Source organism: Brachypodium distachyon, chromosome 1 (genome assembly GCF_000005505.3).
Source record: "Brachypodium distachyon strain Bd21 chromosome 1, Brachypodium_distachyon_v3.0, whole genome shotgun sequence".
NCBI classification, from domain to species: domain Eukaryota; kingdom Viridiplantae; phylum Streptophyta; class Magnoliopsida; order Poales; family Poaceae; genus Brachypodium; species Brachypodium distachyon.
The window spans coordinates 26,409,167-26,428,419 of NC_016131.3; the positions used below are offsets into that span (position 1 = coordinate 26,409,167).

The 19,253-nt window shown below is 51.9% G+C and overlaps 1 protein-coding gene across 1 annotated transcript; it reads left to right on the plus strand.

Annotated features, from left to right (window-relative positions):
* Window positions 1-206: 206 nt before the first annotated feature.
* On the plus strand, window positions 207-2,010 carry LOC100837154 (WRKY transcription factor WRKY28). Its single transcript, XM_003563272.4, has 2 exons — window positions 207-1,103; window positions 1,225-2,010. Exons 1-2 carry the CDS (start codon window positions 555-557, stop codon window positions 1,654-1,656), a joined length of 981 nt encoding a protein of 326 aa, XP_003563320.1. The 5' UTR covers window positions 207-554; the 3' UTR covers window positions 1,657-2,010.
* The last annotated feature ends 17,243 nt before the right edge of the window (window positions 2,011-19,253 follow it).

Genomic DNA, 19,253 nt, shown 5'->3' on the forward strand with positions numbered 1-19,253 from the left:
TGCCAAATCGTAACCATCCCAGCTTAGCTGCTGGCCGAGCATCGAGTGGCTCCCCTTGACCAAATGGAGGACCCCCAGGCCGAGCTGAGAGTGTGCTTCTGCCCACCCACTTGTTGAACTCTTGACCAATTAAACCCATCGCTGAAATCCACACACAAAAATTGAAAAATACCACTCGATCGTCCTACTGCGTCCAGCTCCAAAATTAATTAATATTCCGTCGCGGTCATGACCAAGACGACGAAGAAAGACGACGACAAAGCCCGGCCCGCTTCCAGGCAAGAAGAAGAAGAAGAAGATGCCTTCTTCGTCCTTCCAACGCCTTCTCACCAAACATCCGATGTCCCCTCCACCTTCTCTCGTTCCCCTATATATACTGCCGTGAGTAGTTCCATCACCAAGCTCGTGCGCATTCCTCCACCTAGCTAGCTTCCCGGCCGCCTTCTTCTTCTTCTTCTTCTTCTCCGGCTTGCCCCTGCTAAGAATCTTGAACGCTTTCTCCTGCTGATTCGATTTGATTCCTCGAGGCCCAATTAACAACGGCGGCGGCGGCCATGGATGAGCAGTGGGCGACGACCGGGCAGCAGCCTTCCCTGAGCCTGGGCCTCACCGTCGGCGCCGTGCCCATGAGGCGGGCCGCTGCGCCGGCGGCCACCACCAGGGTTCTCGTCGAGGAGGACTTCATGTCCGTCAAGAAGGGCAACCACGAGGTCGAGGCGCTGGAGGCGGAGCTGCGGCGCGTGGGCGAGGAGAACCGGCGGCTGGGCGAGATGCTCCGCGCGCTCGTCCACAAGTACGCCGACTTGCAAGCCAAGGTCACCGCCATGGCGGCGGCCGCGGCGGTGCAAGCGGAAGCCAATAACAACAACCACCAGCAGTCGTCGACAACCGCGTCCGAGGAGGGCGGCGGCTCCGCGGCGTCCCCGTCCAGGAACAAGCGCGTCCGCAGCGACGACGGCAGCGGCGCCGGCGCCGGATTCGTCACCGTCGCCGCCGTCGCCGACCACACCGAGTGCACGTCCGCCGCCGCCGCCGTCAAGGTCAACAGCGGCAGCAAGGTGTCCCGGCGCTTCGTCCACGCCGACCCCGCCGACCTCAGCCTCGTAAGTACCGAAATCCCCCACAACAAACAATCCGTCGAACACCTGGCGTGCAGCCATCCATCCATCCATCACCTTCTTCTTCCTCGTGATCATCGATGGCTGATTACTTAATTGATTGCAGGTGGTGAAGGACGGGTACCAATGGCGGAAGTACGGGCAGAAGGTGACCAAGGACAACCCGTGCCCCAGGGCCTACTTCCGGTGCTCCTTCGCGCCGGCGTGCCCCGTCAAGAAGAAAGTGCAGCGCAGCGCCGACGACAAGGCGCTGCTCGTCGCCACCTACGAGGGCGACCACAACCACGCCCAGCCGCTCGCCACCGGCACAGCCGCCAAGAACTCCGCCTCCAAGCCCGCGCCGCCGCTCGGGCTGCAAGAGCAGCAGCGGAAGCAGCAGCAGGAGGCGGCGGCGATGGCGGCGGAGCGGGAAACGGCGGAGAGGAAGAACCTGGCGGAGCAGATGGCGGCGACGCTGACGAGGGACCCGGGGTTCAAGGCGGCGCTCGTCTCCGCGCTCTCCGGCCGGATCCTCGAGCTCTCACCGGCAAACAACTGATAGAGAGAGATCCGGCCGTTGAGGGATCAGGAGAGATTAACTGTATATAATTACTCGATTAGCTCTGCATGCTGCATAGAATTGTGCGACATTTTTAGTAGCAGTAGGTTAAAGATTACACATTCCTGAGGAGGGATTGATATTACATTTTTCATTATTCCTGTAATCTCGGCAATCAATTGATCCATTTATTAGGAGAGAACCCGGTTATTCGAACAGAAAATTGTTGCTATATATTCTTGGAGAGCAATGTAATCAGTGGCGGAGCCGGAAACTGTAAAAGAATGGTGCTAAAATAGGACTAATGGTGCTAAACTTGTGGATTTTCCATACTTATAAACAAAATACTTAATAGATCCTCATAGCACGGATCCTGCCTCCGCCCTGGATGTAATGTTTTGGTTTTGTTTTCTTAGGAGAAACAATTTTTCGATAAAGGGGTTTTTTAGTGTCTTAGGAGAAACAATTAAGTAACAAAGTTGCAGGTTGACTTAAAATACTTGTTTCTCGTAGCTATTCAAGATTCTTTTGTTTCTCTGTACTCAAAGAAAACTCGATTATCGGATTGGATGGTTGTAGTATCGACTTAGAGATAGCTATTTCACAATTGCGTATGGAGGCCTTCCATGGTCAAGAAAAAAAATCAGTACAATTAAAACTAAACCTACAAAAGCTATATGCTAATGTAGTCAAATCAGCCGTGTCCGCCCTATATTCATTGAACCCAATATAGCTCGGAGACAAACTTCTTGCAAATTAGAACTTCCAAATCGCCGACTAATCAGCTACAATAAGGGTTGGACATATAAAACCAACTTGAATTTTACTAAAATGTGAAATAATCTACAAATGTGTGTAGAATCACGCGCCTCAATATTACTTTCGAAGCAACATTAGTTAAATCAATTACTGCCTGGCTCCAAAACATAAAGCACATTTGACTATTTTTTTTCAATATCAAATGCGCAAATTTGCCAATGATTTTGACTCGGAGTTTATGGAATTAGCAAAAGAACATATGATACGACACACAAGTATTTTACAAAAAAAATACTCCGTATTATTCTTTTTTTTAGATGAACCTCCATATTATTCTTTGATGTCTAATTCATGTATTCTGGCATATGATAGTGGCTAAAGATTTTGAGCATCAACTACGTGCATATTAATCAATCCGTAATCACACTGCTCCACAGATTTCATCTGGATTTGTAACACGAGTCTACGGTGTTTCGAGCCATGAGATCCAAAACAAGACCGTGCCTAGCATGGGCATTACAGTTTTTGAATTGCAACGCATGGCTCACGTGCTCGGAAGGAAACCGGGCGGAAGCGCGGGAAGCTAAGCAGCATCGGTGGACGGTGGGGCCCAGGAAGACTAGTCAAGCGCGTGCCGGCGGCGGTCCGGTCAATCGTGCGTCGTCTCGTCCACGCTGGCAGTGACAGCGCTTAATTTACTGCTTAAGCCAGAGACCTTCTCCCCTTGGCTAAAAGTTGGATTTTCTCCACACACACAAAAAAGGCCGTTCCATTTTCTCGTACCACTTAGCCTGACGGAGTAGTCAAGTAATATTACTGATGGACCAGCTGATGCATGGTTTAGTGCCGCTAGCCCAGTCAACTCATATCTGAAGCATCATTCTAGCTAAGCTGTTCATTTTGGACTCCACCAAAAAAAAAAGAAAAAAGAAATTTCCTTCCGATGGGCTGATGGACGACGTATTTTTTAACACAAAATAAGTCAAGGATATACTGTAATTTTTACTCTACTGGTTTCATTTTGGACTCAACTGGTTTCATTAATGAATCCGGAACCTGGCTCCTTTTACTCTAAAAAAAAGTTATTACATCCATTATATTGTATAGGCTAATTATTTCCCTATCGAGGGGACCGCGCGAATTAAGTGTGTCTTTGTCAGAGCACGTACGTACGTACGCCGCGCGCCAGAAGCTTCTGAGAACTCGTGGTCGTGACAAGCGCTGTCGCGAACCAACGAAAAAACGTACGTATATATATGTGTATACAAGTACGTACGGGGTGTATGTTTGTATGAACCTGCTTGGCGGGGTTTCATCTTAATAGATGGGGCCGGGGATTAGGTCCCTGTTTTCTTTAACGTACGGGCCGGGGTGGACTGGTCGATGAAACTGATCACTAGCCAGTAGTTTTGTTGTTCGATCCCCTGCTCTATTTGACTGAAAATAACGGGCCGGAGCACGTGAGCAGGGACGTCAAACTGTCACGCTCACCCAGCTAAGCTAATTAACCGCCTAGCTGGACCAAAATTGGTCTCATCCGATCGCTCCGTGCGAGCGAGCTAGCTTGGAAGGTCCGGTCGAAAAGGACTTCGCCACTAGTCAGCCAAGACTATACTACCACTAATATTTATGCTGCTGATGCATGGACACTTGACCAGTATACGTACTCAACCTCGGCTTAAACTAGCTAGCTAGGGAATCAAACAGGCCTGACTGCGGCGATCGAGCTGCCGATCCGGTCCAGGTATATATATTGCTCACCTGCCAACCTCGTGCGTGACCTGGATTAATTTCTCGTCAGAGACCAGACCATGCAGTTCAGTAGCAGCTGATTAGTTACTTGGTCCGATTCTTCGCCGGTTGTAAAAAGAGTACGGTTTTGCTATATTCAAGACGACCGCTGATTTTTAGTTAGGGAGAAGTCGATTTCTCAGCCATTGGACAAGGTTTAAGCATGAAGATGGATGAAAATCCGAGAGTAAAATGGTATCCATATATTAATTGAACGACCATGATACGTCGATTAAATTGGGATTTAAACATTTTCCTTAAATCCGATTCACATGAAATTTTGTCTAGGATTATCTTACATATATGTGAGCTCACACAAAAAGTTTCAGGCCAACGGGACAATGTTGAAAAGGATTTTGTTTCACAGATCAGGTGTTGCAACAAGGTTTACTACGATCGTGAAAGTTTTTTTTTTTGACGAAACACACACTGCTTCGGAAAAGGTTAGCAGCGGCGGTCCGAATTACACACCGGTGGCGGTAACCCGGACCGCCACTAAGCCTGCGCCACTGGTGCTAACGAGCACCGGTGGCGGTAATGATACCCGCCACCGGAGCTAGCCAGCACCAGTGGCGGTTTGCACAACCGCCGCTGGTAATCCGTAGGGAGTTTCAGAAAGTGCATCGGTGGTCGTGGGAAGGACAGCCACTGTTACATACCAGTGGCGGTGGGTAAGCACCACCACTGGTAGTGCCATGATGCCTCACCGCCACTGGTATGCTTTCGTAGCACCAGTGGCGGTTCTCTGTCACCGCCACTGGTACTGCACCACTGGCGGTGGGACGCAACCGCCACTGTACTCTACCAGTGGCGGTGAACAGGAACTGCCACTGTTGTTTTCCGGTTTTTAATTTTTTTTATATTAGAACATTCCTGTAACAACAATATATCACAGCACAGCAATAGATAACAACAATATATATGAGAAAATCACACATCCATGATAGATAACAGCATCCGTTCACATTATTACAAAAACACAGATATTCAATATTTAACATTGTACATCAAAGTTTCAATATATCGGCACAACCCCGCCTTCATAAAAATCACCGTTTTCCTTGAGGACCTCTTTGTTGAGAATGGTGGCTATCTCCCTCTGAATATCGAACACAAGAACAACTGGGTTGTGTCCATATTCTGATTCCGTCTTGAAGTAATCCACCATCTGCTGGTAGGTCGTCTTCGTCTTGGGCTTGAAATTGGTGACCCCATTGCGGATGATGTACGCGTAGTAGTATCCACAGAAGACCGTACCTTGCGGCTGTTGTATGCATGCGAAGTTTCTGTGATAGATTATTTTCTTCCTGCCGTAGCTTGGCAACTCATAATCAGTCACCGCCTTTTTCCATGCCTCTTCGAAGAATGTTCCGACGGCTTTGAAGTCGCATGGCTCATAGGCTTTCTTCCGTCGGAGTGGATCAAGATACGTCACCGACCCTTCTTCGAAAGAGAAGGCCACCACCACCCAATGTTCGTTGTTTACAAAAAGAACACACATTTATAACCGAAAAGAGAACAACTTAGTGGAACGAGAAAAAAAGCAATGGTCGTGAGAACAACTTACTCTAAATGGTAGATTGTAAGAAGATAACGGCGTTGCTTGTGCATTGCGAAGAACTTAGCTAGGTATGAAATTGCCTTCTCTCTCGAACCCCGTTTCCATTCTTCTAGACCGATGGTTGCTTTGCTGAACAGGAGAGGATCGGCGATGGCAATGTGTGGTTCTTTCAGGCGGAAGGACTCCCTTGTGAAGTATACACACCAGAGTCTTAACATGTTGTTGTCTAAGCACTTCTGGTTGAAGACGTGAAACAAGTCAAGGAAGTTCTGGCACCTTCACATTCATCTGTTGACCATGTTGTGCAGAATTAGCTGATGATGCCATGTATTAGCCATGTAGCTCTTGCATCTCTCACGGCAGGCTCCTTAGGTCCTTAAGGCTGACCATCGGTTGTCCAGCGTAGAACATAAACACTTTATCGAATTCCCTGGCCACGAAGTAGGCTCCGCCGACTAAATCACCAGCTACAGGGGGGGCTTCATATTCAAAATATCTGGCCGGTTTTCCCAATTCCCTTCGATTATTGGCGGATTGCTGGGTTGCTTGCCCGTTGAGTCCAACTCTTCACTCTTCGAGTCACTGCATCTCTTGCTGATTTTGGACCCCTCTTATTGGTGCGCCGGCGTTTCAAAAACTCGGCCTCCTCTTGATCCTTGAAGGTCTGGGAGACTTGTTTGCCAGAAGCGTACTCCAGCGCGCCCGCCACAGATTTCTGTGGCACGGGTGCAGGTTGTGGTGGTTGTGAGGGTTGGCTGTTTTTACGGTGGGGCGGCGACGGATTAGGCGGCGGCACATGAGCTGGTGCAGCGTCATCATCACTGCAGTCTTGCGCTAGTTCGAAATCGAAGCCTCCTTGCCCCGACGTTGGTGAATCCAGACGTGCCGGCTTATTGGGGGATGGGCCAAGGGGCGATGGAGAGGGAAGTCGTCGAGCGGAAGCCGGTGGAGACGCTCCGGGACACGACGGAGAGGGAGAAGGTTGGGTAGCGAGGGCAACCAACCTCCTGGGCCACTGGATGTACGTGCCCTGGCATTGCCCTAGAGTCACTGATTTCCTCCTCCGGAGGATAAGGGAACGGCGTCTTGTCAAATTCCGGGAGCACGTAGTCCACCTGCACCCTAACATGATCCGGGGCCATGGGCATGTTGTGCACGACCGGCATTCTTGGCATCAGCAGACCACGCATGCCTAACGGATTCCCGGTGGATGGCATCAATATCCGGCACTTAATACTCTTCTGCACGTGACAAATATATTAACATACGTACGTTAGTGTTATGGTGTGAAGAATGACGTAATTGAGTATATATATACTATGGTACTAGTAAGGAGCTTACCGGGATGTCAACAGATGGGCCATCAGGGTCATCCGGGAGTTCGGTGCCGGAGCCAGCACTGCTCTTATACGGTGGCGGCGAAGGATTCGGAGTCGACTGATGAACATGCGGAGTCATAGGCCTCGGTGTCGCGCCCCGGTTGCCATCATATGTAGCAACAAACTCCTCCATAGTCTGGCTGGAGTCCCTTGCTTTTTTCAAGCAAGCGAAAAACTCCTACCTCGCCGCCCTTTTCGCCACCTCTATTATTTCTTCGTGCTTCTCGGCCTTTCTTTTACGGCTCCGGGCTTCTTTCTCTTGAGGAAAGACTTTGCGGCGAAGGGCCCCAGTTCCTTAGGCTCGAATATGGCCCCCGTGCTCATTTCTTCCTAGAGCATAGTTTAGTGGTGAATCCCACTGTGCACGGAGCTCGTCGTGGGAGCCTTCCAACTCGAACTCGGCGACCTTGTCTTGAAATAAGACAATGTCGGTGCCAATTTATAAGTGAGTGTGTTAGATGCTAAACTGAAAAAGAAGTGGCGGTTGAGGCCTTACGATTAAAACTTTCTGGTCATCGCGGATAGGCTTCAGGCCCGCCCACTGTTCTTTTGTCATGGTACTCCGCACAAAGGTGTTGGACCGGTCATGACGGAGCATTGTTAGGACAGGAGGGACTATCCTCTTGCCGCAAGCTCGGCGTCCTCCTTCTCCCACACCGGCTTCTTTTCCTCGATACCACGACTGCCAAGGCGGTGGTTAAATTTCCTCTTGGCACGTAGCGTCGCGTACCACCCTTGGGTTGCTTTGAAATTTGGATCCTTTTCCTTCTCCTTGAACTCCTCCCATTCCTCCTCTGTGATCCTCGGCCATTTCTTATGAATCACCGTCTCCCAATCTTCGTTCAAAAAAGCTCTGGCCTTGGTACCCCAATTGCTCTGACCCCTACGCATTGTGGTCTTCATCGCTCCGAATACTTCTTCACGGAGCACGGGATCAGGCACCTCGAACCTCTCCCATGCATGCCTTGGCATAACAATCTTGCTTTACGCTCTCCCGCACCTCGGTCCATCTTTGATTGATGTTCGTGAACTCGGGAACGATTGCATTGCAAGTGTTGGCGAAACACGACGTGGCCCTCTTTGGTGATTTGGGTTTCCCCACGTCGTCAGTCCTGGTGACGATGAATTTCTCCTTCGTTGTCTTGTTAGACCCACGCGGTGCCTTCTTCTTCTTCTTCTTAGAAGTAGCCTGCGACGTGGTAGCCTCAGAGCCTGCGTTGAAGCCCGAAGGATCACTGCCGCCGTGTTCAGGCTCGTCGTCTTGGCTATGGTCTATTGGTGTGCCCGACGACGAAGAACCCTGAGGTGAGTCCTCAGGGTTTTCTCCATCGCGACCCTGAGCTTGCATATTCAGTTGTATCAAAAAAATACACTAATCGACCTAATCCTTAACCCTACCATCATGCATATTCATATCCATTATATGACATATATTCAACCGAATCCTAACAATTCCTAACCCTAATTCTTGTTCGGGCACACATCATGCATATATTCATATCCGATCTTAATTCTTGTCTCAAATTTGTCTAACAATCTCACATTCACACACAAAATTTTTTCCTAACCCTAGAACAGCAAACCCTAGAATTCTTGTCTCAAATAGCAAACCCTAGAACAGTAAACAGTAAACTAAAAAAAAATCATAACCCTAGAACTTACCTCGTCGCCGGCGGTCGGGGACCCCGGCAGTGTGTCGTCGCGGCGGGGCTTGGCCGCCGGATTTCGGACCTCGTCCACGAAATCCGGCGGGCCTGAATCCGCCGTGCGCCGGGGCGGCACCGCCTCCTCCGTCGGCTCGTCGCAGGGCGGAAGGTCCGTCGGGGCCGACGCCGTGGAGAAGCCACGACGGTGGCCGGTTCCGCGAGTGCGGACCATGGCGGTGGCGACGGGTCGGGGAGGAGAAGGGGAAGAGGAGGGGCCGGAGGAGAACGCTGGGTGGGGAGGAGGAGGGGAACGGCCGCGAAGCGGGTGGGGGAGGGGAACGGCGGCAGCGGCGGGGCAGGGCTTCGCCCGCGTTAGGGTTAGCTATGCCGCTGCTGGTATGTGAGACGCGCGGGCGAGTGTTCGAAATTTCGCCAAGTCCCGTCGCTATCTATTTATACCACGGCAGCACTAGTGGCGTCCGAGAGAAAGAACGGACACCAGTGCTGGCCAAGGGGATTTTTGCGCCAGCACTAGTGGCGGTTCACCAAGAAAAACAACCGCCACCAGTGCTTCTCAGTGCCTATAGCACTGGAGCGAGCACGGGTGGCGGTCTATTTGCAAAACCGGCCACAGGTGCTGCACCAGTGCTCCTGGATCTAGCACGAGTGGCCGCTTTGTGCCACCAACCGCCACCAGTGCTCCTCAGTGCTGATAGCACTGGAGCAAGCACTGGTGGCAGTCTATTTGCAAAACCGGCCACTGATTTCTTTTCGGCACCGCCACTAGTGCTTTATACTACTGGCGGTTTGCTGCGCTTCACCGCCACTAGTGCTTCATGCTAGTGGTGGTTCGTGCGTTTTCACCGCCACTAGTGCTCCTCGGAGCGAGCTTTCGCGAAGTGGGTAGGGAGTTTAGTCCCACCTCGCTAGTTTACAGTGGATCTGACCAGCATAAATAGGCTTCTTCGCCTGCTCTTTCACTTTCGAATCAATTCCCGTACCTCTCTTCCTGGCCGGCGGGCCCGGTTGTCGTTCCGAATACTTGGTGGGCTTGGTCAAAGTCCTGTGGGGCCGGTCAAACCTGCACGGGTAGGTAGTAGGCTGCCCCCTGGTTCGCTGGGCTGGGCCCGAACTCGAAAAGCTGTGTTGACTAGGTGGGCTAATTTTTTTTCCATGGAATTTGATAAAGTTATTTTGAAATTCAGAACATATTTAAGACATTTGATTTGAAATTTGAACAAGTTATTTAAGACAACTGATTTCAAATTTGATCAAGTTACTTCAAATTCAGAACATATTTAAGACATTTGATTTGAAATTTGAACAAGTTATTTAAGACATTTTGATTTCAAATTTGAACAAGTAGTTATTTAATACATTTGATTTCAAATTTGAACAAGTAGTTATTTAATACATTTGATTTCAAATTTGAACAAGTAGTTATTTAATACATTTGATTTCAAATTTGAACAAGTTATTTAAGACATTTTGCTATCAAATTTGAACAAGTTATTTCAAATTCAGAACATATTTTTGATTTCAAATTTGAACAAGTTATTTCAAATTCAGAACATATTTAAGGCTTTTGATTTCAAATTTTACATGATACAAGTTACAATTTTCCATTCAAAAGCATCGTTAAACATCAACTACGAAAAGATACACAAATATTCAACTATTCCACAATCTTGTCCTTCTTCTTCTTTGTGGTCTTCTCCTTCCTCTTATATGTTAGGGTCTCGCTGTGGCCGCTTCTAGCGTATGCCTCCTCTTTTGCCTCAGGTCTTGACTTCTTCCTTGTCTGGATTGTCCGTGATGCTTCTTCTTCTTTTTCTTGCTTTGACGTTGGATCAGGAAAACCTTCATAGTCTTGTTGTGAAGTAACTTCATCGACGCCAACTATGCTTCTTTTTCCTCTCCTTACGACAACACGGTTCTTGCTTGTCGGGTCGTCGATGAAGAAAACTTGTTTGCATTTTGTAGCAAACTGTCATGGTTCCCATCTTTCCAGGATTTTCTTCACGTCCACTTTATGACGAGGAACCTCACGAGAAAGGGTCATTGTTGTGAATCTATGATCTTCTTGTCTGACATCATGTGCCCATCTGACACGGAACATGGGGATGGTGGTGAAGGTGTAGTCAAGCTCCCAGATATCTTCGATCACGCCATAGTACGCTTCTGTAGTGCCTTGGTTATCAGAACTAGTCTCAGCAACCAGCACTAAATCGCTATTTTGGTAACGGCTCTTACGATCTTGATCCTTGGTGTAGTACGTATACCCGTTCATTGCGTACGACTGGTAAGTCACTACGCAGCCGTCGGGTAGCCGCGAGAACTTTTGAGCGGTCCTTTCTTCTTCATTTGCCGCCACCCTGGCATACCAAAAACTCTTGAGCCACATGGCGAATGTTGCATTGTGGGTCTTGTGTATCCAATCAGCACTCCTGTTAGGGTACCGGTTCTCAAGTTCTTCCATATACATGTCGATGAAAGGCTGGACCTCGTACATATGTTGTAGAAGCATTGTATGTGCTCTCATATATTCGTCCTCTCTCCCTGATGAATACGCATCCAAAACCTTCCGGCCAAGCCCACCTTCACCTTCTAGTTTGCCCTTATGTCGTGATTCGGGTACTCTTATGGGTTTGCGATCCGCCAACCAATCAGTGGCGTACTCCACACACTCTTCGGCATGGTAGCCTTGCATGATGCTACCTTCCGGATGCCCTCTATTATGAACATACCGTTTCAGCACCCCGTTGTATCGTTCGGGCCCATACATGTTGTGCAGAAAGGAGGGCCCTAGTAGGATTATCTCGTCGGTGATATGGACCATCAAATGTACCATGATATCGAAGAATGTTGGAGGGAAGAACATCTCACATTCACACAAAATTTGTATCATTGAATCCTTCAGCTGGAGGCAGCATTCCACGGTGATGGATTTTGCCCGATTGTGTCAAAGAAGTCACAAAGCTTCATGACCGTCTCTCTGACCCATGGCTCCATGGCACCTCCTATTGCAACTGGAAGTAACTGCATGATAATCACGTGGCAGTCATGAGACTTCATAGCAACAAGCTTGTGACTCTTCATGTCAATGAGTCTCTTGATGCTGGACGAGTAGTTGGATGGAACTTTTATGCTGTGGAGACACTGGCACATTCTGTGTAACTCGGCTTTGCTCAAGGTGTAACATGCAGGTTTACATCGTGTCGTTATCGTGACTTCACCATTGTGATCTTCCGGTGACTCTTCCTCTACCGCCCATAGCTTCTTCCTTATGCCCAAGAACTCCAGGTCCTTCCGTGCCTTTGGCCCATCTTTTGTCTTATCTGCATTGTTCATTCGCAGGGTAGTCATGCACACATGTCAGCAGAGCTGCCAGGGTGAACTCCTCCTTCTTGTGAGCGTCCCAAACCTTTCGTCCCGTAGTCCAAAATTCCGCAAGTTCATCTTTCAGTAGCTCCAGATAAACTTTCAGATCAGCTCCCGGTTGCTTAGGGCCTTGTATGAGCATGGATAGGTGGATGTACTTCCTCTTCATGATAAGCCACGGAGGAAGGTTGTATATGAACAGGATCACCGGCCATGTGCTGTGTTTGCTGCTCATGTTTCCGAACGGATTGATTCCGTCCGTACTCATCCCGAACCTGATGTTCCTGGGCTCTGCACCGAAGTCTGGAAACTCCTCATCTAGGGTCCTCCATTGATCCGCATCGGCAGGGTGTCTAAGTACACCATCGTCGTTACGGTACACCCCATCAGGATCGATATCCTTCTGAGCCAGGTTGTGGAAGATGAACCACCTGGGCTCCATCTCATTTTGAAACCAACACTCCAGCCGGCTACCACACGAGAGGTACCATACCGTCTTCGCGGCTGGACCACGAGTAGCTTCTTCCTCTGGGAGGCCCTCAGGATTGGCGTCTTTCTTCCTGTATCGGGTTGTTTTGCATACTGGACAGTTGTGCATGTCTTTGTAGTCACCCTTGTATATGATGCAGTCCAACGGACAAGCATGGTATCTGACAACCTCTAATCCGAGGGGACATGCAACCTTCTTCGCTTCGTACATGCTCTTAGGCAACATGTTGCCCGCAGGAAGAACTGTAGAAAGGTAACTCAAAATATCCGTGAATCCCGAATCCACGATGTTATATTTTGCCTTCATTCGGAGAAGTCCGAGCGTTACATCCAGCACACTTTTGTCCAGCCCTGCATTTTCATACAACGATGTCTTTGCGTCCTCCCTCAGCTTCTGGAATTTACGGGACACTATCTCATCGTCTGCGTCATCTAACTTTTTCCGCAGGTGCACATCATCTAGCATTTCGGCCAACTTGTCTTGCGGAACTTGTTGATCTTCGCCACGGCATGGTTCATGGGGTGGATCATCATGCTCCATGTTCTCCATTTCTGGGTCCCTTTCAACTTCAATGGCATCCTCGCCGTGACAAGTCTAACGTGAATAACCCAACACAAAACCGTGTAGGAGCAAGTGTGTCGTACATGTGGCCCACGGGGTCCCACTGATACGGGACGCGTGGGTCGCCAGTTACGAAGCCCTATCAGGAAGGACTCCCGGGAAGTGACGAGCCCGGGAAGCCTGCCTCGAGGAGACGACCCCTAGTGATGCTAAAGCTAAGGGCCGAGTACAAGATGCTCCTAGGAACCCCGGTCCCGGGAAGCCGAAGGAACGCCTCCCGGCAACCAGTAGGTGCGCTAGCCGGGAAGGTGCACCCCAGCAACCGGCGCTCGGGCATGCGGGCGGGGCCCGCAGAACAGTGAAGACAGGACAAGACGGCGGGCGCAGTGCATTTAATGCACCGACAGGAGTCTTATCGGCAGGCCTAGTCTTGCTGAGCAAGGCTAGGGAGACTACCCTACGAACCATTTTTCTACCGTGTATAGTGGACTGGGCGCTGCACGGCCTCCAGCACGGATGAGTAAAATTGTATTCCATGCGGCCGTGACACGCGTCTAGGGAACGTGTCACCATGCATGCATTGGCACCTGTGGTATCCCCTTGTCTATAAAAGCAGGACCAATGCCACCGGTCAAAGGGTTCAACTCAGATGAAACCTGAGTGAGTAGAACATAGCACAGCGTTTACCTAAGTAGCCAACCCGGGAACTCCCCGGGTGATCTGTATGCACTCAAACTTGTGAATACAACTCAAAGCAGGACGTAGGGTATTACACCTCCGGGTGGCCTGAACCTGGGTAAAACTCTTGTGTCTACACTTCGTGTCTATCGCCACAGCAGCGATCGCCAGAGCGATCACCTCGCCCTCCACCGAACCAAAAAGGGGGTGCTTGGCATCCCTGGTGCCGGAGACCGTGCTCCGACATCTGGCATGCCAGGTAGTGGGGCGTGCAGAGAGCTTCAGGTGACCGCCGGCATCATCATCGTCAACATCGGCTTCTTGGTCTGCGACATCTTCAATGACTAGCTCGCCATGCTGCCCAAGAATGCAGACGAGCCCCGGGTCGACTTGCGCGACACTCTCGCCATGCGCACTCGGTCCCATGACACTGCGCACGCGGCACAAGCACAAGGGGATCAGGGGTCCCCTCCACGGCAGCCGCAGCAGTCGCAGCTGCCACCTCCACCTCCTCGGCCATTGGTAGATAACCGGCCGAGGGGGCCTGCGGCTCCCAGCGCCGAAGCCAGCCGCGCGAGCGGCCACAATGCCGCACACGCCGGCCTGTGAGTCCACTCGGAGGCCGAAGACGCACAGCGGCAGCTGCGCCATGAGCACAGCGCGTCACGTGAGACGCCAACGGAGTCTCGCCCCACTCACCCGAGGGCACCGGGTGACAGGGCGGAGGGCAGCCGGTCGGAGAATCGACAGCCTCCCGCCCAGACCCTGGCGGAAGCCATCATAGCCGCGTGTGTCATGGTGCGCTACGAGCCACCGCAAGGCAAGCCGGCGCACGAAGCATGGAGTGCGGAGCAAGACGCACTCCTTGCACTCGCCGCCTAGCAGCCGCAAGGCGAGGCCGCCCCGGCTGGTTCAGGCCGGGGGCAGAACCCGAGACGTGGAGACGCGCCCCGTGTCTCGGAGCACGGAGAAGACCCTCCCCCGCTGGGAGGGTAAGGAAGCGAGGATCCCATGGGGTCCTCGGATTCGTCACCAACCGTTACACGGGGTGACGCGCGAGGCGTCCTGAACGCCCGCCAGCAGGAAGACCTCCTGGAGCGCCGGCGCTGGCATGAGGCAGAATGCGAGCGCCCAGAGGAGCAGGAAGATGCTCCCATGGGTGCCGAGGACGGCTGCGCCGCGTTTACTCGCGAGCTGCGTCGGGTGACGTGGCCCCGCATGTTCTGAGCGCCGACGCTCGGGTCGTACGACGGGACCGTGAACCCCAAGGATTTTCTCCTGACCTACACGTTGGGCATGCACGCCATTGGCACTGACGACAAGGTCAGGGCCAGCTGGTTCCTGATTGTCCTCAAAGGATCAGCAAGGACTTCGTTGCTCAACCTGCCCACCGGGTCCATAGCCTCCTGGGCTGACCTGCACGAGCAGTTCGTGAACGCGTTCCAGGGCGGCTACAAGCGCCCGGGAACCATGGGGGAACTGCACACGGTCGTGCAGAAGCCGGGGGAGATGTTGCAGTACTTCACCAATATGTTCTCCAACCTCTCCTACTCCATCCCTGAGGCGGAAGCGGCCGCCATCATCAACACGTACGCCATCAAGGTCCGCAACCCGAAGACGCGTGAGAATCTCAACACGCACCGGATCCGGACCACAAGGGATCTCTACGCTCTCGTGCACAAGTGCGCGATGGCCGAGAAAGGGCGCTTGGCGCCCGAGCTTGCCGCCAAAGCAGCGGCAAACCCATCGGAGGGCTCCGGGAAGAAGAGCTCCCGGAAACGCGCGGGAAGCAAGTGCTTGCCGCGGAGCCGGGGGCTCCCCAGAGGCCCGCCAAGAAGGCGGCGTCGGCAGGAGCAGCGGGCAGCAAGCCGGCAGCGGCCGCGCGCTGCCCCATCCACACCGACGCCACCCACGACGCACAGGACTGCCGCACTCTCCAGACCATCAAGGAGAAGCGCGAGCAGCGCCACGAGGAGCGCCGCGCTGCCGGGGCTTGCTTCAACTGCGGGGACATCGGGCACCTCTCCCGGGACTGCCCGAACAACCCCCGCGGCAGAGCAGACCGGGGCACAGCCGGCGGCGACAAAGGAGAACCCGCGGGGGGTCGTGGTCAGGCCCGCGGCGGCAAGGACCGGCCTCCCCGGGGACGCGATAAGCCTCGCGCTGAGCAGCACAGGGATGTCTACAGCGACGCCGACGCCGACGAGCCCGGCTTCCAGGAGCCTCGTGACATCGCCTGCATCCACGGGGGAGCATATGCTCTCACGTCTCACGCTGCCGTGAAGCGGCTCCAGCGTGAGGTCTGCGCCCTCCTCCCCAGCGTGGAGGCGCAGCAGCCATTAAGGTGGTCGCATGTGCCGATCACCTTCAACTCGGACGATCATCCGATCCGTCCCTTGGGTTCAAGGGTGCTCCCCCTCGTAGTGTCGCCGATCATAAACAACGTGACAGTGACACTACTATAGAAAACCCCATCCGTGATCCCTCTCCAGTGGCGGTTGAAACGGACCAAAAAACACACCGCCACTAGAGGCCTCTCGAGGCATCCACGAGGGCCACCAGTGGCGGTGATTATCACCGCCACTGGTGCCTCACCACTAGTGGTGGTGAATAGTGTCCCGAAAAAAGTCACCGCCACTGGTGGTCCATCAGCAGTGGCGGTGATAACCACCCAGGAAAGCCTAAAAGCTACCAATGGCGGGCGTCCAAAAGAACCGCCACAGATAGTGATCACCATAGGTGATCACAATACCCAGCCGTCAGTATATTCCGTCAACGGAACGGGAAGACACTGACGACTGAGTATCAATGATTGATAAGAGGCGCAGCTGAAGCCTTTTTATGCTAGGAAGGCCGTACGTAAAGGACCGAGGTGGGACTAAACCTCAAATTTGCATACCGCAAGAGCACCAGTGTCGGGCAAATAGAATAACCGCCACTAGTAGACCACCCGATAAATGGTGGTACTACTCAATCTCAGTGCCCTTTCTTGAACCCCTTAAGCACCGCCCGATCACTCGTTTAGACCTCAACCGGAACGGGGAACGCACTGAGCACTGAGTAGTAACCACCGGTAGGTGGGGCGGCGGAACCCCTTTTATGCTGGTCGGAACTCCTGTAAACTAGCGAGGTGAGACTAAAGTAGGGAAACTAGTGGGAGAGCACCAGTGGCGGGTCTAATATTACCCACCACTGGTGAGGCCTCCAGTGGTGGTTTATTTTTCCGCCCGCCACTGGAGGTCACCAGTGGCGGTTTATTTGTAAACCCGCCACTGGTTACCTGTCTATATATAACCCATGCGCGAGCCGCAGCTGGTCGAGCTCGCGCGTCTGTCTGGACCAGCTGCGGCTCTCTCCTCACTGGCGTCGGCGAAGCCCTACCAAAATTTGATGGCGGCGGCCGGAAGGTAGCTCTCCCCCCTTCTCCTTCCTCTTCCTCTCCCTTCTTCCTCCTCCTATTCTTCTCCAATTTTGCAAAATGGCCATTAATGGTGCCTTGGCCGCCGGCGGGAAATTAGGCTCCGATCTCTCTCCGGCAGCTCTCCCGGGCTGCCCCCGCTGTCTCTGGAGCTTCCCCTCACCCTAGTGATGATCCTCCCTCTCTCTCTCGCTTTAATTTTGCTCCGTTGAGCTCCCTCTCTCTCTAGCTCTCTCTCTCTGCAGCTCTCTCTAGCTCTCTCTCTCTAGCTCTCTCTCTATATAGCTGCTTATGGGGGGGCTTAGCCCCTGGGGGTTAGCCCTAGGGTTAAGCTTAACCTCGGGACCGGTGTATGTGCATGTTCAAACATATTAAATGTGTGTTGACACCGGCCTTCGTGCCGTGTATTTCTTATGTGATGTGATACCGTCCGTCGTGCCGATGTGGGTGGGGGTAATTTGTTTTTGATGCAGGCATCGAATTTCGTAGTGCAAAATGTTACTTTTTTAGCAAAGGTCATGCCGAAATTTTCCATTTTTGTCGATCAAGCTGATTTGTTTATTTTTAAAAATAATTGTGTTGTAGCTCGATGGGCCGTGCTTGGATGTACGAGAACATGTTAGGTGTTGAGTGGATAGAGCGGCTGAAGACTTTTGTCGATGCCAGCGTGGAAGATATGCATAGGAAAGGGGGTGATGAGATGTGTTGTCCCTGTGTGAGATGTCGGAACAGCAAGCGGGGACGAGACAGACGGGTTGTTCCTGCCAGAATCAAAAAAGATTGTGTACATGGGACACCGTAAGTGGCTGGAGATGAAGGACCTGTGGAGGGATGATAAGAAAAACTTCAACAGGAGAGCAGAGAGGCGGCACAAACCGAGGGAACTGACTGGATATGAAGTATACGAAATTGTCAGGGACCTCGAAGTCGTGGCTGGGAAAGCACAAGCGGCTGCAAGTCCAGATGGTGGCGGACTTACGTACAAGAGGAGGTCCATGTTCTGGGACCTGCCTTACTGGAGGTTCTTACAGAGCCGTCACACCATAGACGTCATGCATGTCGAGAAGAACGTGTGCGACAGCCTGTTGGGCTTGATGATGCACCACGCAGACAAGTCAAAAGATGGACCAAAGGCACGGAAGGACCTGAAGTGGATGGGGATAAGGGAGAAGCTGTGGCCGATAGAGGAAGAGGCGCCGCAGGAAAACAAGGATGGTGAACGCACGATATATACGCGATGCAAACCTGCGTGTTACAGTCTGAGCAAAGCCGAGCTGCATAGAATGTGCGAGTGTCTTCATGGCATCAAAGTTCAATCGAACTACTCATCCAACATCAAGAAACTCGTTGAGATGAAGAGCCACAAGTTGGTTGGCATGAGTCTCATGACTGCCACGTGATTCTCACGCAGCTACTTCCGGTTGCAATAAGAGGCTGCATGGAGCCATGGGTGAGAGAGACGGTCATGAAGCTCCGTGACTTCTTTGACACGTTCGGCCAGAAGTCCATCACGGTGGACCGTTGCCTGCAACTGAGGGACGCAATGATACAGATATTGTGCGAATGTGAGATGTTCTTTCCCCCAACGTTCTTTGACATTATGGTCCATCTGATGGTCCACGTCGCCGATGAGATCTTGTTGTTAGGGCCATCGTTCCTACACAACATGTTTGGGCCCGAACGATACAACAGGGTGCTGAAGCGATATGTTCGTAATAGAGGGCGTCCCGAAGGAAGCATCATGGAAGGCTATCATGCAGAAGAGTGCGTTGAGTTCTGCACTGATTGGTTGGCGGACTGCAAACCCATAAGGGTCCCTGAATCACGACATAAGGGGAAGCTAGAAGGTGAAGGTGGGTTTGGCCGAAAGGAGCTTGATGTGCATGCCTGCCAAAGAATGGACAACTTTATAAGAGCACACACAATGGTGTTG

Bases quoted from the DNA above. Each gene is read 5' to 3' on its own strand.
- LOC100837154 (XM_003563272.4), top strand. From the start codon at position 555: ATGGATGAGCAGTGGGCGACGACCGGGCAGCAGCCTTCCCTGAGCCTG. The intron at 1,104-1,224 runs GTAAGTACCGAA...AATTGATTGCAG, and splicing joins ACCCCGCCGACCTCAGCCTC to GTGGTGAAGGACGGGTACCA.